This window comes from Boleophthalmus pectinirostris, unplaced genomic scaffold (genome assembly GCF_026225935.1).
Source record: "Boleophthalmus pectinirostris isolate CB_2022bp ecotype Guang Dong unplaced genomic scaffold, ASM2622593v1 HiC_scaffold_8, whole genome shotgun sequence".
In the NCBI taxonomy this organism is placed as follows: Eukaryota; Metazoa; Chordata; class Actinopteri; order Gobiiformes; family Gobiidae; genus Boleophthalmus; species Boleophthalmus pectinirostris.
The window spans coordinates 16,595,655-16,622,770 of NW_026571515.1; the positions used below are offsets into that span (position 1 = coordinate 16,595,655).

General features: G+C 37.3%; 1 protein-coding gene and 1 pseudogene across 2 annotated transcripts in view; both read left to right on the forward strand.

Annotated features, from left to right (window-relative positions):
* Window positions 1-27,116, forward strand: part of itpr3 (inositol 1,4,5-trisphosphate receptor, type 3) — a 69,087-nt gene that overhangs the window by 5,889 nt on the left and 36,082 nt on the right. For both annotated transcript variants that reach the window (XM_055165674.1, XM_055165673.1), the window contains exons 2-4: window positions 11,238-11,308; window positions 14,514-14,635; window positions 18,381-18,467. In XM_055165674.1, coding sequence (XP_055021649.1) covers window positions 11,238-11,308; window positions 14,514-14,635; window positions 18,381-18,467 — 280 coding nt within the window. The remainder of the gene's footprint in view (window positions 1-11,237; window positions 11,309-14,513; window positions 14,636-18,380; window positions 18,468-27,116) is intronic.
* On the forward strand, window positions 25,010-25,127 carry LOC129412467 (5S ribosomal RNA; annotated as a pseudogene).

Below are 27,116 nucleotides of genomic sequence, written 5' to 3' on the forward strand. Positions count from 1 at the left end.
CCATTCCCACTTTCTCTTTGCTGCTCGATTACCGTTTTTGGCTGAATATTTCTCTATTTGCAGCGAGACAGCGACTATTTCTACAGGAGTCATGCGCAGTAGAGTGCGAAGTGACAGTGGTACAACAGTAATAGGTAGTACTAGATACTGACACAGTAATCTAGAGCGCCATCTCACGGCTGTCAGTCTGAAAATTTTAATATATAAGTCGCACTGGAGTATAAGTCGCAGGACCACCCAAACCATGAAAAAAAGTGCGACTTATAGTCCAAAAAATACGGTACTTATTTTGGAAGTGCTTTGTCATTTGTGGAAACTGTGACCATTTAAATCTTGTTTTTTGTTTTAAGAAAAGATAGTTGAAAGTGTCTGCTTCTTCTTGAGTTACAAAGATGGAACTGGTGCTTTAGAGTTGTGTTAAACAAATAAACTTGCCTCAGCCCTCCAAACAAACTGTGAATGAGATGAGACAGAACACAGGGAATGAGTGTATCTTAAAATAATTTAGCAGTAATTGTGGTTAGGGCTCAGACATTTTGGGGAAAATTCTACAAGTATAAATGCATTTTTTTGGGAAAGCATTGTGATTGTGATGAGATGTGAGATTTATAGACAGAATTCTGTTCAGAACACAAAATAAAAAGAAGTCCAGAAGGATTAACGTTTGAGACTTTAATTAAAGAATCCCACGCATTTCAGAACACGTCTGAAGTGGTGTAGACTGAATGGCAGGTTCTAATCTAAATAATAACAGTCAGTTGTTTGTAAAAGAAATTACGTTATTTTTAAAGAAGACCTATTGTGCTTTGTTTGTTTTATAGTTATAATCTAAGACACCATGGTTCTAATTGATGGTTTTAATTAGCACGTTGTAAACCACAATATTGATCTAAAACAACAACTAAAGCAACAAAAGAAACAAGTCTGCTCACTTCTGCATTAGGAAACTTCGGTGCCCAATGGGAGCTGTAAATGTCATCACAAAAATTGCAAAACTGCCAAATCATACATGTATCATTGACTAGGAAAATAAAACTGAAGAACAAAGTTAAGTACAGAGCAGTGGGCGTCAACTGTTGGTGATGAAAACAGGGACTGATCAGCAATATGACGTTTTGAAAATAAGTATCGTATTTTCTGGACTATAAGTTGCTCCAGAGTATAAATCGCCGCAGCTCAAAAATGCGTAATGAAGAAATAAAAAACATATATAAGTTGCTCCGGGCTGTAAGTCACACTTTTTGGGGGAAATTTATTTTATAAAATCAGAGACCAGGAACCGACATTTCATCTTGAAAGTCAAGTTACAGCAATAATAACAACAGAACAGAGAACAGGATGAATTGGTGTCTGGTATGTTAACGTAACATATTAACGAGTTCTTTAGATAACTACAACATAAACAACAGAAGATAACAAGTTTATCTAACTCTCCATCTCACTCCAAATCACTAAATCCATTGAATTCTTTATCCTCGGAATCACTTCTGAACAACTCCGCGACCTCCAGAGATAAACGGAGTGCTGCTTCCTCTTCTGTGTAGCTGTCGTCAGACTCAGCATCAGTTCCAGTTAGAATTATTCCGGCCTTTCTCCCGACAGGATGGTTTTGGTGTCACTGAAGTTCAGGCTTTTTTCGATCCATCCATTGACTTCCAGGAAAGTTTGATGTCGCACTCTCACGGTTGTCACAAGTTCCTTGCTCACTCCAGATTTTTTTTCTGCTGCTGGATTACTGTTTTCGGCTGCAGATTTCACTACTTGAGGGAGGACAGAGGCTCTTTCTGCAGGAGACATGCGCAGTCGAGCCAAGTGACAGTGGTACAGGAGTAATAGGAGCAGCAGATACTGACACACAAGCCTAGAACCTCTCACAGCTGTCAGTGTGAAAATTTTTATATATAAGTCCCGTCGGAGTATAAGTCGCAGGACCACCCAAACCATGAAAAAGTGTGACTTATAGTTTGAAAAATACTGTAATTAAAGTTTACTCAAACATGCACAAATCACTCCAAAAACAACTTTGAGAGTGTAAATGAGAAGGAGGAAGAACTATGACATGGTTAAAAGATCTGAAAAGTCGATTTTGCATAGTTCTGCTTTAAAGAGAGGTGTTACGCAAAATAAAAATCCATTCATGCATGTTTCAGTTATTTAATTTAGTGATCTCTCCTGAGATGCATTGGGCTGCTGCAGTGTGTTTGCCCCCCGTCGGGCACCGTACTCTGAAGGGGGAGTGACTTAACAAGGAGAGCAAAGGGAGCGGAGTCTCAGAGCATTAGAAACAAAAGTGAAAGTCATATATTAATACTTTGTTTTCTGTGGATGTAGTATTTTCTAACAATAAAAGATAACATGTTGATCTAAATATGTTTGTGTTACAAGTTAATACACGATAAAATATAATAACACCCCCAGTTTAAATAATTGCCTTGTATACAGTTTGATAATTTTATCCATTAAAATTCCTATTCAGCTGTGATAAATATAGTATTGAGTGTGTGTATAAAGAAGTTGTTTTTCTTTAGATTACTGATGCATTGATGGTTAGATTTTGAAGATTATCTGGATGTAGTCCTGGTTTAGTCCTGGTTCAGACCTGTTAGCCCTGAGGACAGTCTGAGTAAGTGTAAACACATTAGAATTGTAGCCTGGCGTGTCTCTGATAAAGACTTTAATGAGATTCCTAATCTGAAAGTAATATTTGCATTTGGACATTGTGTATTTTCTCCTGGAATCTCACACCTCTGCAGTTCTAAGAAAGCTAAAGTGTGTTGCCTAATGAAGGAAGGGAATGAAGAATCAAACCATCAGCCCTCCTTAAAGGTCTTATATTACGCAAAATTGACTCTTGTGAGCTTTTAGTCGGGTTATAATGTTGTTACTTCATCAAAAACATACCTGGAGTTTTGTTTTGTTTCATTGTTTGAGTAATCCTTTCTTATTAGTCTGTCAGGGCAGTAATTATCCACATGATTCAAGTGAAGTTATATGGAGTTTAAAAACAGAGTGGAGCACTTCCTGTTTTACTATATGACATCACAAGGTGGAACAGAATGTTTTGTGTTTGAAAGAAGAATTCAGACTAAGGGCCTGTTTACATGAGAACGCTTGCGGGTAAAAATTACAAAATATTTTATCGGAAGTGCCTTTCGTTTAAAAAGTGACGGTGTTTTGGGGCTTAAAAACACAAAAATCTGAGACCACCCTCCAGAGTGGAAAAGTTGAATACGCTCCGCCGTAAAATTTCTGTCTCCACTGCCCAAGACGCAAAACTCTGGTCAGATCTGCTCATGTCGTGTACGTGTTTACGTCACATACATACAGTACACAGAAACAAATGTCCCAACAAATGTAGAGAATATGCAGAGATACTATTAGTGAAGAGAGAAGGATCTGCAATTACCTCTGTTAAATTCTGGATGCACCAGGTCGTCGCAGGCGAGTCAGACGTCTATGGACGAGACCTGGGAGAACCAGTCTATAGTGGGACAACTTTGTGGAAGGAGTAGCTGATGAAAATGTGTGACGTGAAAACTTCTGTATGTCCAAAGATGCACTTGTTGCTTTAAGTACAAACATACCCAATCGAATTCCACACATTTTTGCGTCACCGTATTCATGCAGATTTCCTCCTGAAAATGTTTGCCTGACCGCGGAATAAAAAGTGAAGATGCAATGCCACTTTTGGGTCTTCTGTTCAGACCGGTCATTCGATAAACATAGCCTAAATATGCAGACTTTGTGTTTTAAACAATGTGAATGAAACAATGAGGTGATGAGGAAACATTATAATGTACTACATCAGAAAATACCGTAATATGGGCCCTTTAAACTGTGTCCACCTTTGAGATTGCTGATTGTGTGAATAGCCAATTGATTGTGTTAGAGAAATTCCCTGATTTCTACTCATACCTTGGTATTTCAGATGAACATCCTAGTCCTGTAATAATTTGGTGAGCTGGAGGCAGATCAAGCCCCTCTGTCCTCCTCTCCATTTTAGCCAAAAATATAAAAGCATTTATTTTGGATGTGTTGCACTGAAGAACCTGCATCCTTACTGTGAGCGTGCTTGCATCTCCACGAACCTTATTTATGACTCTTACTTGCCCTACTTGTTTCCATGGAAATGTTTTTCTTTGGCTTTAATATTCCACAGTACAGCATAAAACATATCTATCACTATGGAGAATGTTCGGATGTAAAGTTTCAGTGTTATATCCATAGAATCATGAAGGTGAAAATATGCAGTGTGTCTTTAAAGGGCCCATTAGGCTATTTTATGATCTATGTTATAATGTGTCCTCATCACAAACATACCTGGAGTTGTGTTTTGTTTCATTCACACATGTTTAACACACAAACCCTGCATATTTAGGCTCTCAAACAGAAAACACTCTATACACTTTTAATTGAAAACTGTAAAATGCTTGTCATTGTATCATGTTGTACACCCTTGTACACAGCTTACCTCTGAGTTAATTACAAAAAAGCCATTTTGCAAAGACTGCAGGTGGCCTACAGTGACACTTTGCGGGTGCTTTTGAGAAGGCCACGACTGATGCGTGCAACTAAGATATTGAACAGGCTCAACAGATTGGACAATGAAATATTAACATCAGTCACAATATAAGATTCAGTGCAATAAGATATCAGTCCAATATGTGGAGACACTGGTATGGCTGTCTTTTAAAAACATAAATGTTTATTGTTTTGTAATGTCACTGTCCTTGTCTGTTTTAAAAATGGACCATGAGTCCGGAATAAAGCTAATAATGATGATGATGATGTTGATGATGATGATATTTTAAGTTGGAATATGTATTTATATCCCCTTGCTTTAACAGTTTAACATTTATTGATATCACTTTGCATTTGCACTGTTTGCATGAAATGCAAATGTATATGTGAAGTGCAATTTTTCATATATATATATATTTTTCAATATTTCAAAAAAATAACTAGAATAATTTGGATAATTTCAGCCATGGAATTGCCCATCTCTACTGAACAAAAGGTAAAAACTGTTAACTTGAAAATTCCGACAACATGACAAGGTGGAACAGTAATAAAGTTCCACAAGAACTAATAATAAAGTGTTACTCAAACGTGTGAAACAAAACACAACTCCAGGTATGTTTTAATGGGGTAACAACATTTTAATATGGCTTACAGCTCACAAGAGTCAGTTTAGCGTAATATAAGACCTTTAAATTGTGAATGTTTAGTGTTCTGGTTGAGTAACTAGTGGGGCAAACTTGTTTTTGGTTCATCTAACACAAATTGGAGCCATTTGAAACTAATCAGTGACTATTCTTGTGAAGACCCAGGGCATTTTGTTTTGTACTTTCTCCACTGAAAGAACACGCGCACCTGCCCACCCCACCCTCACCTGCAGCCCCTCCTCTTGTTTGTCTCCATGGCGACGGCTTTGTCCCAGTCTCAAGTGTGACTGTTCCATGTCTCACCTGTCTTATCTGCCCTGACACGTCCTGCGCCTCTCTCCATTCATCTCAAATGGTCCTTCAGAGTCATTATATTTAAAAAAAAGACCTCCAGGAAAGATCAGGAGTCCCACCCACTGCCCCAGGGCTAACCACTCTGCCACACACACACCGGGAGCACGTGGACGCTGCGGCTGTTGTGCTTTGAATGAGAATTGCTGTCATTTGAATAAAACTTGCCACAACAACTCAGCGCCCATAAGATCTCTCACTCGTTTTCATTACACAGGTTTTTACTTAGGTTTATTTGATTTATTTCAGCGAGGATTGGGTTCAATTTGGTTGAAGGGCGCCATTCACGCCATCACCAACTTTTTGTTTACTTTTTGTAATACTGTAAATGAAATATATACTAAAATACATCCATAATAATAGTATTTACAGGTTCTGTATACCACAAAATTGATTTTTGTGAGCGTTTAGCCATGTTAGAATGACGTTACATGATCAAAAACATACTTAGAGTTGTGTTTTGTTTCATTCACACATGTTTGAGTAATCTTTTATTATTAATCTGTATAAGATCAAAATGCTCAACTGTATGATGTCATGTAATTGTAGTTTTCAAGTCAACAGCTCCTTTTACCTTTTTTCATTAGAGATTGGTAATTCCAGGGCTGAATTGATCAAAATGATTCTAGTGAAGGTGTGTGGAGTTTAAAAACTCTGTGGAGCACTTCCTGTATTACCACATGACATCACAAGGTAGAACATAGTGTTTTCTATTTGAGAGAAGAACTGTCTAAATATGCAGTTTTTGTGTGTCAAACAGGTATCCAGGTATGTTTTTGATGAGGAAACAACATTATAACATAGATCAGAAAATAGCGTAAAATGAAACCTTTAAAGCATAGTTTTGTTAGCCTGATTCATCAGCCAGTTTCACTTCGTGGAAACCGTCTGACCTCGCAGCATTAGGATTCGGTCACTCAATAGTAGGCGGGTACTTTTTTATTTAACAATCGATGCTATTTGGTCGTGACATATGTAATGCTCCAAATCCCGTAGGAAGAAGGGCAATAACGTCTTTCCCCTTGATAAAATTCACCAAACATTCTCTTGGTTCCGACTTTAAATCCTCGATCTTGGGAATCGTTGCCAACGCAGAATGTCTGTCTTCATCTACATCCATCTCGACCGCTTTGTTTACTGTTGTGCTGTACCACAAAAGAGACCCAGACAGAAGCTTGAGTTTGACGTCATGGCTTCACATCTTTTTGCTGACTGGCTGGTGTGCAGTCTACAACATCCAGGTTCTTGCAAACCGTCCAGTGTATTCAGATTCCTGACCTAGTCGCTGGAGAGAAATAAAACTGAGCGGAGGCACTAGGTGGCGCCAGCCTGGCTATAGTTTTGTGTAGGTGCTTTACAAACTGGAATCGATAATAACATACTTTAGCATATTTGTTTAATTAACTTTTTACTTACCATATAATTATTGTACTAGACATATTGAATTCATATAAATCTATAATTTTATCCTGTAATTGTAGTTAATACTTTTTTGTTATGTAAAAGTAGAGGTTATTCTATGTAATTATTTATTAAAGGGACAATGCATATTAAAGACAAGATCATGCAAAAAAAAAAAAAAAAAACATGTACTTGTAAATATGTAGGATGTTCTTATGCCATCAAAATAATGACTTAATTAAAATACTATGTTCATATGTAACTCCTCTGTTTCAGGTCAAAGCCACAGTTTAGTCTAAATTTCAATATTAAGCCCATAATAATCGTGCTCTGGTTCCTGTTGTCGGACTCACTTTGACTAAATTCAAATCAAATCTGTGGATTCAAATCAGAAGCAAATCAGCCTGAATCGAAATCAGTGCTTCAGAGAAAGAGGGACACAGAAAGAGAAGGGTTTAAAACTCAATAAAACAAGCACATTATGTTCACTTTTGCATTTTATATTTTTAATTTTATGTCATTACATCCAACTGAGGGGGTCACGGGTCAAATGTGATGGAAGTTTAGAGATGCATGGGTGATACTGACAAAAATGATTTACTCCAGTGTTTTGTTTTCTTTTTACAATATTGTATTCTGATGAAAAATGAGGCAGAAACGTGTAAAGGGTGTGGCTGAGGTTCAAGTGCTCAACAATGGACAGTAAAATTAACCACAAAATATCACTTTGTGCATTATTTGAAGATTACGCAGCATTTTTATATTTAATCTGCTGTTCTTGCTGCAGTTTTAACCGTATTATGTACTTTTTTTATGGTTGATGCCGATATCGATTGTGTAGAATCCAGAGGAACCGATGGGTCATAAACTCTGTTGATATTTTAGGCCGATACATAGGGACAGTTTTGATTGATTTTCCTCAAATTATGTTATTTCCATTTACTACAAACTCGCCTTTTTTTTTTTTTTTTTAACCACAAACTGTTAAGAGAGTTGTGTAGTCATGTTTTGTGCAGCTGTCTCTTCACCCTAAAGCGTTAATATAAAATTTTGTGTGTGTTTTTTAGGCAGCAAATCGACCAAAACAAAAAATTGGCCTGTGCTAGAGATTTAAGGTCAATAGCTGATACACTGAAAAGTCCAAATATCGTCCCGTTATAGCTACTAACCAATACATCGATCGATCTTTAATTGAGATATTAGACTTTTTTTTTTATATATCTCCCACCTCTAGTCAACTAAAATCAAAAAAAGCACAGAGACAGGAGCACAGAGACAGGAGCACAGAGACAGGAGCACAGAGACAGGGGCACAGAGACAGGAGCACAGAGACAGGAGCACAGAGACAGGAGCACAGGACAGGACAGGGCACAGACAGGGGCACACGGACAGGGGCACACAGACAGGACCACATAGACAAGAGCAGAGAGACAGGAGCAGACTGACAGGAGCAGACTGACAGGAGCAGAGGGACAGGAACACACAGACAGAAACCGATTGGCAGGAGCAGACAGACAGGATTAGGTTAGGCTGCTTTATTCGTACCTGTAGGTAAATTTGTTTTGCAGATTTGAGTGGCAGTTTCCACATTTCACATTTCATTACACATTATGTACAATAAACACTTATAAACACACAATTACAAAATACAGGGGCACACAGAAAGGAGCACACAGACAGGAGCAGGCAGGAGAGTGCATGTTTGTGGTTAAAGTTAATCCATTCTCGCTCCAGTGATCTCCTCCTCACAGAGACGGGGACAAGACTCTCCTGTGTCCACAGACTGCAGCTAGAAAACCTGACCATTATTCAGACAGTTTCAATACTTTGGACACTTTAGTCTTTGTCTACAATATAAAATAAGAACAAATTGTAGTATGAACTTTAAAAACACAGACGAGACTGTTTTGTTTACAACCTGATGAAACATACAGTGGAGCCGATCGTTTTGAGCTCTGACAGATTCAGTCTAAATATGCAAGATTATAAGATTATTATATGTCGCAATATACTGATATTGCAGAATTGGCTAATGCAGTAATCACTAATGCCAGAAAATAAATATGTTGCAAAAACTCAAAGAACTACAGTTTATCTTACAGAAAGTTACTGATTTCTGAAAGTTAATTGCAAAAAAAGTAAACATTTTTCTTGATTTTTCTGTTGATATTTGGATGTTGGTTTAGTCTATATTACAAATGTTATGTTTTACTAGTAAATCATTTATGCATCTATTAGTCAGAATTTATTAATTTAAAGGTGCATTATGTACAGTAACTTTGGGTGAAGCATCTGTCAAATGATTTTCTCTCTTCTCTCTTCTTCAGTCTATCTTGATGGAGAACAAGTTACAGGTCAGATCTATGGAAAGGCAGTCCTTCACAGTTAGAACGTCGGTTTTTCTTGGTATTTTTGAGCTATAAAACCACCTGTAATTGAATAAATGTAAGGTAGAGCTGTTTAATGTCACACTGTGGAACATTACAGGCAAAGCAATGACATATCCATAGAAACAAGCAGGTGACGGACCCCCTAGTGCAACTTTAACTGGATTAATTTGATCAAAAAGTATATTAAACAACATTATTACTATAATATTGTTACTGAATATCACATATTTTCACAGATTGTACCCCTTCCAAAGCATGTGCTGAAACAAAACTCCAAATACGTTTTTCTGAGATCAGTTTTGCATAATTACAGACACTTCAATCCACTTTACATAACTTTTTAAAAAGCAAGAGATGGGAAAATGTACAAATAAATACACTTCATTATAAACAGTCATGGAGTTTTCTTAGTAGGATTCTCAAAAGTATAAAAAATCATATATTGATCGATATTAAAACTAGTATCAAAAGATAAATAAAGAGTGCTTTTATAATTATTATCATGATATCAGAATCGGTATTGAGTATTGAGTGCATTGCTCGGTATCTAAATCGAGTTTGAAATTTTAGTACTGTAACAAAACTATTCCTTAATACTAAAATAAATAAAAACAGACCCACTAGTAGTTTTCAATTTCCATACATTCTTTTAGAACACTAAATGCACAACCTTCCTCTGCTTCGTTTCACCAATTCTCATTTTTAGTATGGACTCTTACAGGACTTTATTTGGTCAGGCCCTGCTCCCTCAGATCCACTCATGACCTTTTTGAGTCTCTTTGCGTAGACAAAACTTCATCCTTCACTGAACTATACGGCAGACCGCTCTCAAACTCAACTCTAAAATCACTCTTTGCCATAAAAAGGAATATTTAAAAACTGTGACAGATGTTATTATTGTGTGATCAAAAGATAAGACATGATTTGTTGCTTTGGTTTAAAGGTCTGTTGTGAGCTTTAAGTCATGTAAGAATGTTGTTACCTTATCAAAAACATACCTGGAGTTGTGTTTTGTTTCATTCTCACAGTTTTGAGTAATCCTTTATTATTAGTTTGACCTCATCGCCAAAGCTCAAAATGCATGAAGTGGTAGTTTTCAAGGTAACAGCTACTTTTTACCTTTAGTTCAGAAGAGACTGGCAATGCATGACTGTTCCCACGGTCATATAATTTTATAAATTCAATGAAAGTTTTGGAAAAGTCATGGAATTTTAGTATCTCTGTCACACAACTACAGCATTCTGTTAAGTTCTCATTAGGCTATTATGATTATTTCCAAATGTATGCGCCTTTTGTTTAAAAGATTAAATTAATTAAAATGTACTGACAGTATTTTGAATGTTAAACTTGAATACCAAACCATAAGGTGAGTGGAAAGGGTTAACATTTCATATTTGGCCCTAAAAGTCTGATCAATTCTACACATGTGGGGGCTGTAAATTCATGGAAAATTCACTTAAGGTCACAAAAAATCATGAAAAACTTTTGAAATTTTGTCAGTGAAAAAGAGTGGGAAACCTACTGAATCTCAGGACTGAAATCATTCAAATGATTCTTTTGAAAGTGTATCGAGTTTAAAAACACAGTGGAGCACTTCCTGTATTACCACATGACATCACAATGTGGAATAGAGTATTTTCTATTTCAGCCTCAATATGCAGGTTTGTGTTAAACATGAGACAAAACACAACTCTGTGTGTTTTGATGAGGAAACAACATTTTAGATCAGAAAATTGCATAGTATGAGCCTTTTAAAATCACTAGTTAACAGTGGGCTATGTGGCTGCAGTTCATCTTGAGGTTTTCTTACAGCCATTAGTCTCCTGTCAGTGAATGTGGTTTGTGTCTTAAATAAATAAATATGTAAATAAATAAGTTTTTTGTTGTATCTGTATTCCTGTTATTCAGTTGTCTCTTGTTGCTGTTACAGTTTGGTGGATGATCGATGTGTGGTGGAGCCTAACGCCGGAGACCTGGACAACCCTCCCAAGAAATTCAGAGGTAACATTTTATAACATTAAACTACAGTGAGAGTGGAGACATCTACATTTTCCCTATTGTGCTTAACAATATTAAATAAATGACCAAAATAAGTATCTACATGAGAAAAAATGCCTTGAATTTCAAATATTTATTTTATTATGTATCTCAAAAGCTGATGAATACTGTCTTATCTGGCAACGCAAGTCAGATGTGACTCATTACAGCTGTAAAAATTATCATAATATTGACAGTAGCTCATTTGGTTCAGTTTGTCCACTGATCTGAAGGTTGAAGGTTGGTCAAATCCTGCGCTTGACATTGCTGTTGTCGTGTCCTTGGGCAAGACATTTAACCCACCTTGCCTCCAGTTTGCGAAATGTTGAGTGGTTTATTGAAATAAAGACAGTCTGACTTTGTTTTTTATTAAAATATAAAATAATCCTGGTATAGTCATCATTCTAGGGTAAAAACTAAACTAGAATATGTCAAATTCGGGGCTGTTCCTGGGTCAGTGAGAGAGCGGATAAGTCCAGATATCGACAAAATATTAATATAGATGAAGATTATTCCTGTTTTCCCTGAAGAGGTCACATGACTCTGGGGATCACATGACCCGGTCTGAATAAAGAACTGACTGAAGTGAGTCCAGCCCATCTGCTCTGGACCGGCTCTGGACCTGGTTTAGACCTGGTTTAGGCCTGGTTCAGACCCAGTTTCTAAGTGGAGCACACAACTGGAGTTTTTGGAAAGTTAGTCATAATCTCACATAGAAAAAAAAACAGGAACACTTGATAAACTATGATTGTTATGAAGTAAAATTCTTTCTTTCATTAACAAAAAATATATGTATTGGTTTATTGATTTGGGATATATATTTTTTTGTATTCACTCATCTGGTGAATAGTTGTCACCTATTGTTTACCTAGACCTATCACGATAACATATTTTTCTAGCACGATGTATTGATACAAAGACATATTGCGATAAACGATAATATTAAAACTACTTTATGTCACACTGCACCATAATAATAAAGCGAGACAATCCCTGTAACCATTTTTAAGGCCTTCTCATGCTCAGGACTGGCTGAACAAAATGGTGTCCTTTTGTTCGGCCAACTCCTGTTCAGAAGTTTGGCAGCGCTGTCCAACATCTTCACTCTGATTGGTTATTATGTAGGCTTGGTTTATCTGCTGGAGCCAACTGGAGATCTGATGGCTGCTTCATTGCCGGTGTTGAGCAAAAAAAAAAAAAAAGGATGGTTTTGAGTCACAGCTGGCGGAAATGATGAGAAAATATAAACTACAAATCTACACAACAGGACACTCAATGACTATAAAAACAACCAAATGGCAAGAAATTCATGGAGGGAGATCGCAGACATTTTAGGCTCTAACAAAAATCAGTGTAGAAAAGTCTGGCGTAATCTCCGTGAGAGTTTGCGAAAGCCAAAAAGCGGGTTAACAAAAACAAAGAGTGGTCAGGTTTGAGGACGAAAAGACATACCCTCGCTATAAACCTCAACAAACACAGGGAAACGTAACCAATATGACTTCTATTTCAAGTCAGACGGATGTAAGATATTAATACTCAGCTAATAGGAGTGAGGGGGTGGCGCAGTTTGGCAGCAGAACATCTTTTGAAGTAAGAAATGTCAGAGCTCAAGCAAACTTTGTTCTTGTTCTTATCACTAAAAGAACAAGAACAAAGTTATTATATTCTTATGAAGTATGAATAGGCCTTAAATATACAGAATGATAATTTTAAAAAAGGCATGTCCTGCAACAAATAAATAGTAGCAAGCCCAGAAATCTGGGGGCCTAGGGCAAGAAGATTCACATGGGACCCCCTCTAATATAAATTACATGGTCACATTTTTCTATAGCACTTTTCCACCTTCAAGGTGGTCAAAGCGCTTTACAACAAGGAACCACTCACCCACACACACATTCACACACCAGTGTACGCAGACACTGTGGGCAAGGTGGGTTAAGTGTCTTGCCCAAGGACACAATGACAGCATTCATCTTTAGGAGCTGAAATCACACCAGCCAACCTGTGGGTCAGTGGATCTGATTGCTCAACTTGTGATGTTTATGTCAAGAGCTGGACTCAAACCGCCAACCTTCAGATCGGTGGGCAAATGCTCTACCAACTGAGCTACTGCCACTGCCACAATTAATATATGTTAATAGGAAGAGGGTCCAATTCTGGGCACTTAAAACCGTGGGGCCCGTGACAACAGACCCGTGTGTTTCCCCGTCGACTACCCTGAATAATAGAATGAATCAGTAATTAGCCATAGAAGTGACTTATTCAACTCTCTGCTGCTCAGATCTGACCATATTACAAGAAAAATAACAAAAATCTCCCCACTATTGTGAAGAAAATGTACACAATAAATGCTGAGTACAAAAATATATAGTAAAATATATATGTAAGAGGATATAGTATTGATATTGACTGGCGTTTTTATACTGTGGTCCCAGTGTGATGATGAAAAAGTGTAATAGTTTAATTGTATGTAACTAGACCAGAGCTGTTTGAACAGAACAAACAGGATCTGAACCAAAGGCAATATTTACCTCCTGTTCCTTCACTTGTCATCACACCCTCACCTGTCGCTCCTGTCGCTCCTGTCACTCCTGTCCACTATACATTTTGCAGATCACAAAGATCATAGCCAAATTGTCCATCACACCCAATGCAGTATGTAAAGGAAATTAACATATTGTGAGATTATTTCATCCTTTAGAAACACAGTTGGTCTTCTAATTAAAACTCATTTGGTTTGGTAGTTAAAGACAATTTTAGTAAGACCTTCCAGCGTAAACCCTTCTGTTCCCTTTTGCTTGCTAATCTTGTTAAAAAGCGATGAATGCATTTTGAATATACTGTAGATGCAATCAGATCAAACAGTTGGATTTCAGACCTCTCTCCTGTAAAATATACCACACAACATGACATGAACCAGCTATAAATGCCAACAGGAGCTCATGTCTTCTGGTCATTTCTGTGTATATAAACTTGGTGATTTATATCATTCGGGGTCTGACATTTGGGGGACATGTTGCTGGTTGTTCTTTTGGACGTATTTCTTGAAAGAAATACTCCAATTAGATTTTTTCCCCCCAAATCCTTCAGTCCTAGTTACCGGACATTGTTCTTCACCAACTGTTTTTGTTTTTCTACATATTTATGTGTATTTTCTTTGTGTTTTCAGACTGCCTGTTTAAAGTATGTCCCATGAGCAGATACTCGGCACAGAAGCAGTTCTGGAAAGCGAAACAGGCCAAACATGAGAAAGACAAGATTGGCGATGTGGTACTACTGCAAAAACTACAGGTACTATTACTAATACTAATGTGGTTATGAAATGAAATTATGAAATATTGAATGGTGGTGTTATCTTATTTGTGACTGTACATTTATTGCGTTTATGTTTTTATTGCCTCTGAAACGCCGCATTCACCAGTTATAAAACTCTGTCCAAACACATGCGGATAGATTTCATTGACTTGCCAAAAATAGAGCTCTCATCCAACAAAGCCGACAAAACATCTTTGTGCCTGTGACAGTTTAGACCACTCATTTTTATAAAACACAGTTAAGATCATTATATTTAAGATTCACAGGTCCAAAACTCATCTAATGAAACAGGAAAAACAATCTGACAAATAAAATGACAAAAAAACACATTTATTTTCAAATCCAGATTTAAATCCACTTTATTTATCTAGCAGTTTCTAAAGTGTTGCACAGAGATCATAAAATGAAGACAACAAAAATGTAAATTGCTAAAATTTGGTCAGACCAGTCCTAAAATAATAAAACCAGTAAAAGCAAATAAAAGCAAAACCATAGAAATCATAAAATAGCCGTAAATAAGTAAAATAAAATAAAATAAATAAATACATAGGACCACATAACTCACACAGTGTTAAAAACCAGACAATAAAAGTGGGTCTTAAGACGAGACTTAAAACTCTTCACTGTGGGGGCTGTTTGGACGTGGGGGGGCAGAGTGTGAATTTGGATGAGGTCCGAGACATACTGTGGGGCCAGTCCTTTCACAGCTTTAAAAACAATCAGTAAAATCTTAAAATCAACTCTAAAATGAACTGGAAGCTGGTGCAACAACGCTAAAATTAGGGTAATGTGCTCACGTTTTTTGGTTCCAATTAAAAGTTGTGCAGTAGAATTTTGGACCAACTGTAAGCGAGAAAGTGCATGGAGGCTAATGCCAGAGAAAAGTGCATTACAGTCATCTAAATAAGATAAAAAAGGTTTAATTTTAGATAAAAGTCGCTAATGATGAAAGCCAGATTTTACAACCACATGCACTTGTTGGTCAAATTTAAAATCACTCTCAATACTGATGCCAAGGTTGGTGACAGACCGTTTCACATGCTGTTTCAGTGGGCCCAAGTCATTGAAGGGTTCTGTATTGCTAAATAATGTTTGGAATTGTTGAAATAATGTTTAAAATATCAGGAAAAAATGTGTCTTTGTTGAACTTTTTGGACAGAATTCTCCTGAGTGTCATGTCATCAGTGTGGGACTCTCTCAACTCTGTATTTCCTGTAATTTTCAACAGATTTTAAAACTTTTCTTCACAAATTACTTCTTGATTGATGCAAAACTATATTATATTTACAATAATCATGACATTAAGACACCGCTGACAAATGAATCGACTTAACAGCCACAGCCCTGCAGTCAAAGGTCAGGTCTGGTTTGCTCCTCCCCCTCCTCCTCCTCCTCCTCCTCCTCAGTATTTGTAATCTTAAACACCTTAAACAAAAGTATTCTGTTGATCTGTTAGCGCCAGAGCCATTGTCCATGTCCTGATTATGATCTGGGTCAATATTATAGTTTGTGTTAATAAGTTTTGTGTAAATAAGACACTGCACTTTAAAGACTGATGAGTTAATCTGCCGTGTGTAATTTTGCAGACTTAACAAACTGTAGTATTTCTGAAGTAGTACGCCAAATGCATGCTGAAATAATATGACCAACATTAGTCCCTTGTCTTGCTTACTTATAACAGAGTAACCGACTGTTTACTCTAAATAACTGGTACATTAGGGTAAATTAGGGGGTGCTAAGTTCTTCAATGGTAGTTAGCCCCTGTAATGATTTATAAACCTTAATATGGACTTATTGTTTTGTTGTTTTCTCATTTTTAACTCTCTGTAGTTTTCATTTGAACATTTTTAGTTTAGAAGAAATTGAATGTCCTATGAAAATTGGGCAAAAATCTTTGGGGGAGCTATAGACTTAGACTTCAACTAAAGGCTGCCACAAAACTACAGGAGAATTTGCCCGATTTTGACTGCAATTTGTTTCTCCGCAAGTTTGGGGAGGCATGACCCGACTTTGTGGCTTCGTGTATGATTTTGAAGCTACTGCACCCCTCGTGTGTGTGTGTCTGTGTGACTCAGATCATAACCACCAAACCATAAAACAAAGGCCAGGGGCAGAGGAGTGACGGATACAGAGGCACAAGATATAAACTCAGGAAGTAGAGAAAAAAATGAGAAGATTTTATTACTCACCTTTTGTAAAGCTGTACATTTAAACTGCAGCATCTCATCCATATTATCCATAGATATTGTCCTCTACAAATAATGACACCCAGTCCACAAAACTGCACTATTAATCCAGTTTGAAGCTTTCTTTAAAAGTAAAAAGGTGAGACTAGTTCCTCACGTGTGTCTTTTTACATCCACACAGCACATGGATCGAGGTGAAGCTGCATATTAGCGATAGTGACTCTACTTGCTGTGCACTTTATCACCATTCATATTGCACCACATTTCACAAATAATAATAATGATAATACAGTTTTGTCTTGTATCTAAACTAGAAGTGCAGTGCTCTGATCGTTTGAACACTTCAAGTCTCAAAGCGAGTGGTTTTACTGAAGACAGGAAACATCTGACACGATCGTGCTCACACCTTTGGAACCTGTGGTCTGCAGCCGTATCCTGCTGCAGTCTTTGCGATCAGAGGTTTACAATCTCATAAGATTCTCCTCAGCGGTTCAAGCGGTTGAAAAGAGGGTGGCTGGGTGCTCCTTTAGAGATAGGGTTAGGAGCTCAGTCACATGGGGGGGAGCTCGGAGTAGAGGCATTGCTCCTCCTTGTCGAGAGGAGCCAGCTGAGGTGGATCGGGCATCTGTTCTGTATTCCTCCTGGATGCCTGCCTGGAGAGGTGTACCGGGCATGTTCCACCAGGAGGAGGCCCCGGGGAAGACCCAGGACACACTGGAGGGACTATGTCTCTGGGCTGGTCTGAGAACGCATTGGGGTCCCCCCGAAGGAGCTGGAGGACGTTTGTGTGGAGAGGGATGTCTGGGCCTGACCTGACCCTGGATAAATGGAAGAAAATGGATGGATGGAAGATTCTCCTCATGTCTGTGTTCTGCGTGTTTGTCGCAAGTTTAAAAATCATTTAAGACCAAAAAATCCTGTAGTGCATGGCGGCCTTTTAGACAATGTTTTATGATCCTCAAGGGAAATTACCAGGACACAGTAGCTCACACATCACAATATATTATGATAACAAACAGTAAAAAATATAAATGGTAATAATACATTCTAAATAAGTAGGGCAAATAGTAAGAGACTGGTGTCAAATAAGGCATAATTATATAAATGTATCTGTACAAGTAAAAATAAAATTGAAAATAAGTAATAAAAAAAATTATTCAGCTATATATAAGAGGCTGTAAGGAAAACAGTGCAAAAGTGATCTGATGATTGGCAGGGCATAGGGTTACTTCTGTTACATAAAGGTGAATTGTTGTGCAGTTGTATGGAGTCCTTGTGTTTGAGCGAAGCTGTAGGAGCCTGTTGGAGAATGAGCTCCTCTAAAGGAAATTTCAGGAGCTACTGTGACCCTCCTGCCACTCTCTCTCACTAGTTTTCCCTGGCGCTGTTCTTCAGAAAGTCCTCAAGCAAATGTAACTGGTTCCGACTATAACTATGAACACTGCAGAAACTAATACATGTTCAAGAAGAATCATGAACTTGTAAATGCTTGTAAAATTTGGTTGTCTTAATCTTTTATCCTTTGTTTTTTGCAGCATGCAGCGAATCTGGAGCAGAAACAGAACGAGACGGAAAACAAAAAGGTCCACGGAGATGTTGTCAAATACGGCACAGTTATTCAGGTAATTATCATTGTCCAGTAAAATGTGTTTATATAGTTATGGACACATCAGATGGTCTTGGGTTTGATTCCCTGACTGTGGTGGACCATTTGTGTGGAGTCTGTATGTTCTCCTCGTGTCTGTGTCGATTTCCCTGAGGATAAAACACGTGCAGAAACCTCCAACTAGGAAATGCTGAGTCACTATAATCCTGGCGGCAATGGATCCTCTGGAGGAGGATCCACTGAGTACACCTCGATATTGTGTAACCTATTATTATCATTACACAGATGATACACTGTGACTGTATTTGAGCAGTATCCATGAGAACACAGGAAAATTACTTCTATTCTCCTACTTCAGGAAGTAGAAAGTAAAATAGTGTGGTCTACAAATCATCTTCTTGGACTTTTAAGACTGACCCCTATCAATCTTGTCAAAATCCATGCTACTTGCCTTAGGCGCTGTAACTGACTAAAGAAATTCTTGGTTCACTAAAAACGTGCTGATTGATTAGTCGACTAAAAAGGGGGTGTGGCAAAAGCTTTCAAAACTATTATGTAACTCTATGTATCTGACCCAAACTGCACTCACAAGACGACAGCTGCTCTGGAGTTTATGCAAAAATAGCCACAGTATGCAGGAAAATTACTCGGAAACAATGTAAATATATGAAAACAGATACATTTGTGATTCATGTGTTTTGTGTTTTCTTTTTAGACTTAGACTTAGACAAACTTTATTGATCCACAAAGGAAATGACTTGGACACAGTAGCTCCCACATCACATTATATCACAATAACACAGAGTAAAAAATATATAAAATATAAATCCAATCCAATCCACTTTATTTCTATAGCACATTTCACAAACAGAGAGTTTCGAAAGTGCTGCACAAATACATATTAATAACAACAATAACAATGTAATGATAAAATAAACGCTCAGATTTAATCATACTAGTCCAAAAACAATAAACCAGTAAAATAAAATAAGAGCAAAACCACAGAATAGCAATAAATAAAACCAATAAAATACATTAAAAATGAATCAATTAAATAAATAAATAAATAAAAGACACAGAGGGCCACACAACTCACACAGTGTTAAAAGCCTGAGAAAAAGTGGGTTTTAATACGACACTTAAAACATAAACTTAAAAAAAAATATATAAATAAAAATACACAAATAAATATAACATTTTTTGGTATACATAAAGAAATACCAAAAAATACCAAATCTTCAGATAACTCTTCTCTGACTCATTTTTTCTGTGGTTGTCCCATTTATCATCAACTACAGCCCTAAAGTCAAGGAAGGGTTAGGTCTGGTCAGTATCAGTGATGGAATTTAACAAAGTACAAAAGTAAAAATACAATAGTAAAAATGCAATACTTGAGTAAAATTTTTAGGCATCTATACTTAGTTAAGTACATTTTACAGTGGAAAAGTTTTAATTTTACTTCACTATATTTGAGTGAAGTAGGTATCTGCACTTTCTACTCCAAAATTAAAACCTATTTTTCTTTATGGTTTGAAACCTGCTGAAATGGCTGAATGATGATTTTTAGCATATTTAATAGAGGTGTAAAAAAATCATTTCAGTCATATATAGTGATACTTCATCGCACAATTCTAAAATTGATTCAAAATAATAATTTTCATAAAAATGTCACTATTCCCATGATTTAAAAAAAAGTATATAAATTATAGTTCATACAATTGTGTTCTCTTGAAAGTGCAGTTGACTGTATTATTAGAAGTAATTATTGATAAATTGCAATATATCATCCAGTGTTTTTCTTTCGAGATATATCATGATATATTGAGTCGAGACACACGAATCATGATATGTGTTGTATCGTCAGACTCAAGGTAATGCACACTCCTAATATTAGATTTGTGTTAATGCCCCAATTTTGAGCAAATTAAATACACAAATGCACAAAAAAGTGTTTTCTAGATATTGTTTTCTTAAAGGCGCACTGTGTAACTTTTCTGGTGGAGGGTCTGCCACCTGCTTGTCTCTATTTCACAGTATGGAAATAAACTTGATATTCAGAACAGAGTCAGGGTAATGGTCAGATCTATGGAGAAACAAGCCTGCACATGGTAAGTGGCAAAAAAATTCATGTTTTCAAGATATTTTTCAGCTACAGCCATATAAAACACCTATAATTGAACAAATGCAAGGGAGATATGTTTAATGCCCTACTGTGGAACATTCCAGGCAAAGAAATAACATCTCCACAGAGACAAGCCAGTAGCGGACCCACCATCTCAGAAGTTACATAGCACCTTTTTTAATCTTTTGTCCTTGTATCTGTACTTCTATTTAAGCAACAAAACTGAGTACTTCATTCACCTCTGCTCAGTATTTGTAATCATTTTTAAACTAAATATTATATTAAACCATTATCCATGTCCTGTGATCTAGGTCAATATTAAGCTCTTAATGATTGTTTGCCTGTGTGTTTGTGATAATACGACTCTGCCAGCTCCTGTTTGATTTCCAACTTATGACATCAGCTGAAGCCTCTCCCGTGTCTGACCTTGGCTCACCTGTAATTGTCATAATTAACTCCATAAAACAAATGAGTCATAACCACAAAGCGAGACCAAGATGAGTATTTTCTGAGAATGTTTTTTTAGAGATTAATCTGTGTGAAACAGAGGCTTGTTTAAGAAGAGTTATGGTCTCTGATCATGCACCATAAAGTTGGTAGTTTAGATAGACTTTATTGAGCTGGGAAATGTATTTATTCTCTACACTGTGCCCTGCATTTGGTCCTTCAGTGTACAAAACATTTTCTCATGATACACTACCAGTCAAAGTTTTAGAACACCACACTTTTTCCAGTTTTTTACTGTTTACTATTGACCGAAACATACTCTAAAGTGTCCACCTTTGGCATATATAACAACTGTACACACTTGTGGCTTTCTTTTTACTATACAAATCAAATATTCTTCAGAAAGTTCTTCCCAAGTCTATTGCAGAAGTTCCCATGAAAGTGTGGCACTTGTAGGTTGCTTGAATTTTACTCTTCTGTCCAGGTCATCCCAAAACCAGCTCGATGGGGTTTAAGTCTGGAGACTGTGCTGGACACTCCATGTTTTCAAGCTCACTATCTAGTTTTTTTTGGGTTTTTTTCCTGAGGTAGTTTTGGCAGAGCTTGGACGTGTCTTTTGTTAGCTTTTATTTTTTTTTTACCTCTGGCTGTTCATTTCTTACATTTGTACCATTTCAAGCTCTTCATTGGATTTGCATGATTTGATTTGCAATAAATATCTGGAAAATTAGGGTGTTCTAAAACTTTTGACCTGTAGTGTATATCAAACATCTGAGGCTTAAAGGTGCACTTTGTAACTTTTCTTTGTAAGGTCAGCCACTTACTTGTCTTGTTTTGGAGATGCTACTGCTTGGCCTTTATTATTTCACAATATGAAAATTACAAATTACATTCATTCATATTTCTGTGTCGACTTTGTGACAATTTAATTTGATCACAAAATCAGTCTAATCAAAATACACTTCTTGATAGTTTAATCAAAAAAAATTATTAATTTAGTGAAATAATGCTGTCATTATGTTATTATAACAGATCAACAGCAGCACCAACTTAGTCTCTTCTAGATGTTTTAATATTTATAATGTAAACTAAAATATGCCCATATATAATAATCATAAGAAGAGTCATAAGATAAAATGTTCTTAAGCTGTCCATATGCAAAACTAATCTGAAATTGCGCTTCTCAAGAAGGGATTCATAACTCATCTTATAAATACACACACACACGCACACACACACATGCGCACACACACACGCACACACATGCACGCACACACAAGAATTAAAAGGGGTATAGATTAGTGCACCTACAGCTCAGGGCCTCCCCATTTTCCCAGAAAGGGAGTGGAGGGAACAGGGGATTTTGTTTTTCTTCTGATTCAATCCGAGTGAATCCGCACAGAATTCCAGAGATTCCAAGAGATTCAAATGCTGCTCCCATGTATTTGCCTTTACAATCTTATGGTGACACAGTGACACATTTGAAATACACGAGAAAGTCAACACAAGAAGTGAAAGTGGTGCAAGGTGCAAAAAGGCAGTTGTGTCTGTTTTTCTTCCCCGGGGCAACTGTAGTTCATCAAATTGTAGGAACTGAAATGTTTATGGGAAGTATTTCTGACAAATGCATCATTATTGGGATCAGATTATAGGCCTGTCACCTTAATTACTATACTGACTTTCAGTACATGACAGATGGAACAATACTTTTTTGGGGGGGCAGTATTTATTGTGGGGAAATTTTTATTATACTAGTAGGAAAACTTTGGTTAATTTTGGTAGAATAGTAAAAGATTTGCGCTGTAGAAGTTTGAATAAAAAACTATGACTCATTATGAATACAAACTAGGGCCGGAAATCGCAGAGTCCTCAGGATTTGATACAACACTCCATAATAAGCCATTAATCAGCTAATCAAAACCTGATCTCAGAAGCTAAGCATGGCTGGGCCTAGTTCATACTTGGATGAGAGACCTCTGGGAATTCCAGGTGCCACAGTGGGGAGCCTGTGTCAGAAAGGCTTGTTTTTGTGTCCTTAGGCAAGGCACTTCACCCACATTGCCTAGTATCATTCGGTCTCAGGTGTGGAGTTAATTAATAATGCTCTGTATAGCGTCGTTGAGTGTCCAGAAAAGCGCTATATAAATCTGACCCATTATTACTCGATTCCCACTCTCGATATGACAGAGGTGGGGACTTGCAAGTTGTGACTTGAACTCGAGTCAGACTTGAGTCAGTATTTTTAGGACTTGAGACTTGACTTGATAAAATGGACTAAGACTTGGGACTCAACTTGGACTTGAAGGTCAGTGACTTGGGACATGACTCGGACTTGAGGCCTCTGACTTGAGAAGAACTTTTAAATCTGAATTCCTTCTATTCTGACCATAATGATTCACTCTAAGATCTTGTCAAAACATTTAAAGAGGAAAAATTAACAAAATTAATTTCTACAACTCTTATACTCTTATATACTCTATAAATACTCATATATAAATATACTATAATTTTTTTAAGTACAATTTAGTTTCAAAGTTATATAAATTGCAAAAATCTAAGCTATATTTGGTACCTTGATCTAAAGACTGTAGAAATGACTTGAAGCTCAAATCAGACGACTTAGACTTGACTTGGACTTATGGACCAGTGACATGAGACTCGACTTGGACTTGCCTGTCTTTGACTTGGGACTTGACTCGGGCTTGAGGTCAAAGACTTGAGACTTACCTGAGACATGCAAAGTAAAGACTTGGTCCCACCTCTGCGATACGATATTATCACAATAGATTGACATGATATTCTGTGATATATTGCTGTTTTTTTAAGAACCAAACACATTTTAGCAACAATATTTTTTGTTAAAACAGTTCTTGTGTAAAGTTAAAATTAAATACAAGTTTTTCTCATCAAACCAGTTCACATTTTCACAGAAAAAACTGCTAAAAGATACAAAAAAAATACTCTTTGATATATCGATACAGCAGTCCATGATAACAATACTGTATCACCAAATTTAATATCACGATATATTGATATTTCAATATTTTTACACAGTCCTAGATTACGCTGCATGTCCTTTCTGTGGACGGGTTGTAGATATGTTTTTGTGTATAGTAGATTTGTAGATTTGTGAAGAAGTGTACTTGTATGTTTTGCGTCTAACTGCACGGACAGACCCGGGGGACTTGTGTAAACAGGGAAAGCCTGGCACCGCCTTGAACACACTTTGTTATCTGCTGAAGGTAGTGACAGACACACACACACATATTTATCTGTCTCTCATAATCACACAGTTGAAGTGGACCTGGTGCATTCACATAGAGACGTATAGAGCCACACCTGCCTCACCCATGTAATATATCACACTGTACATACATTAACCAGGAACTATAGTACAGGTATTAGACTTATACTGCAGGGCTTTGAACAGAGAGCATTTCACATTCATGTTCGTGTGAAACTGAACTGTGAGTCGACTGTCAAAATTTGTATTAGTCAACTAATAATTTTATTTAAATTATAGGGATTTAATATGAGACAACAGCAGAGAGGAGGAGTTTAAACTCATGATTCATGTCTGTCTTTATGTAATAACACACATTGTTTCCTAGTACTTTTCTGAGTAAATTCTTGCTTTTACATGAACTCTTGTGCAGTTATAGGATCAAATACATAGAGATACATTATAGATTTGAGAACTTTTGCCACACCCCCTCTTTAGTTGGGATGCCAGTGTCAATACTTTGGCTTTAAGTATCTGCCGATACCGATATCAACTGATCCTGGGGCAGAGACTGAAAATATAATTTATTTCCTTTAAACACAAACACAAAAATATCCCATTTATCATTTAAATTAATTATAAAAGCTTTGTAAAAATATAAGTTATTATGAGACATTTTGGGCCAACTTTGGCCAGTAAATTGTATTATTACACCACTGTATAAACCAAAATGGGATACTGACTGAACTGATATCTTGGAAGCTGATAATGTGGCCATACCTGCTTGTCAAAGCCTGATCCCATCAGATCACAGAAGCTAAGTAAGGCCGGGCCTGGTCAGTACTTGGATGGGAGACCGCTGGGAAAATCAGGTGCCACAGTGAGGTGCCAGTCACAAAAATTGCCATTGTGTCCTTAGGCAAGACACTTCACCCACATTGCCTAGTATGAAAGTAGTGTGCGTGAGTGTTGGTAGTGGTCGGAGGGACAGATGGCGCTGATTGACAGCCGCGCTTCAGTCAGTCTGCCCCAGGGCAGCTGCTACACTAGTAGCTTACCATCACCAGGTATGGAGTGAATGAATAATGATCTGTAAAGTGTCTTTGTGACATTCTGCATGTCTGTGAAAAGCACTATATAAATAAAAACGTACTTAAACTTACTACAACTTACTATAGTTGTATCCAGGTGTGACAAGGTTCACTACAAAAGGGCAGGGCAAACTCATGAATCACTCCCAAGGAATCTGCCAATCATTACCGGCTACTGTACTTATATATACAGCTGTAAACATAATGATAGTACCACACTCTAGTCACTCATTGACTCACAGTGGTGTAGTCACGTCTGCCCTGGGATATACTGACAAAATCATGGCTCACAGATTCATTCATTCCCTGGCCAGGTGGATTAACTGTCTTGCTCAAGTACACAATGACATCATGCTCCTCGTTGAAGCCAGGATCGAACCGCAGACTTTGGGATGGGCAAACGGTGTAACCACTGAGCCACCGCTGCCCCAAATGAAAATATTGCTTTTGGAGTCACCTGCCCGCCTCGCTGTTTCTAACCAATCACGTGGGGTTTATTAAAAATGAGTTGGGTGTTCTGTTCTCTGATTGGATGACCGCTGTGAGTTTAGAGGACCCTGCCCCTCCCCTTTCTGTCGCTCTGTGCATATTACTATTGCAAAAGTCCAGTCTGTAGTTGTAGTTTATCTTTCACAGCAGTGTGAAGGATGTGTAGAGAGTCTTTATCTTCAAACTTTATATTTACGAGACCATAACCATAAACAGGGGTCTCTAAAGCTCTCCGCCCTCTTCCAAACAGCTCGCCAAAGGATTTTTGAATTATACATACTGCACTGAATTACTACAATGTAATAGGAATGTAACGATATACAAATCTCTCTGTACGATATTTTCACGATATACATCTCACGATACGATATTTATTGCGATATATTGTGGAGGCTAACAAAACTGTGAATATAATACATTTTCCTCTTAAAATGCCCTGACAAGACTTAATAAGATTTAAATGTGCTTATAACAGGTATTCCTTCATAATCTGTGCATCATTTGTGGTTCAAAATGAAACCAAACATAAGAAAACGAAAAAAACAAAATGAAAAAAACAAAAAACCCAAAACAAAACAAAAAAACAAACAAACAAACAAAAAAAAAGGATAATTATTCATTTCTTTCAGTTTTTGATTTTGTGTTTAAATGAATAATAGAAAAAACGGATAACGGCAGTTTCCCGTTCCTGTGAATTAAACTGTAATGCCGGACTGAACCAGGAATAAAACACTACTAATCCAGGACTAAACCGTTTTCAGTCCTGGTCTCGTCCAAGTCTCAGTCTCAGTCTCAGTCCTGGTCTTGTTCTGGTCTGGTCCTGGTCTCGGTCATGGTCTGGTCTCGGTCTGGCCCCGGGTTTGGCCCTGGTCTCAGTCCCAGTCTGGTCCCGGTCTCAGTCCCGGTCTCAATCACGGTCTGGTCCTGGTCTGGTCCCGGCCTCAGTCCTGGTCTCAGTCCCATTCTGCTCCCCGTCTCAGTCCCGGTCTCAGTCCCGGTCTCAGTTTTGGTCTGATCCCAGACTCAGTCCTGGTCTGGTCCCAGTCTAAGTCCTGGTCTCAGTTCCAGTCTGGTTCCGGTCTGTTCTCGGACCTGATTTAGTCCTGGTTCAGTCTGTATGCGGCACAAAAGTCCGGCATCACAGTTTAAGTCATGGAAACAGGAAACAGTCATTATCATTTTTTTCCATTATTCATTTAAACACAAAATTGAAAACTGAAAAAACTAATCGTTATCCATTTTTCATTTTGGTTTTGGAAGACAAATAATTAAGACAATTGTTGTTTTTTCGTT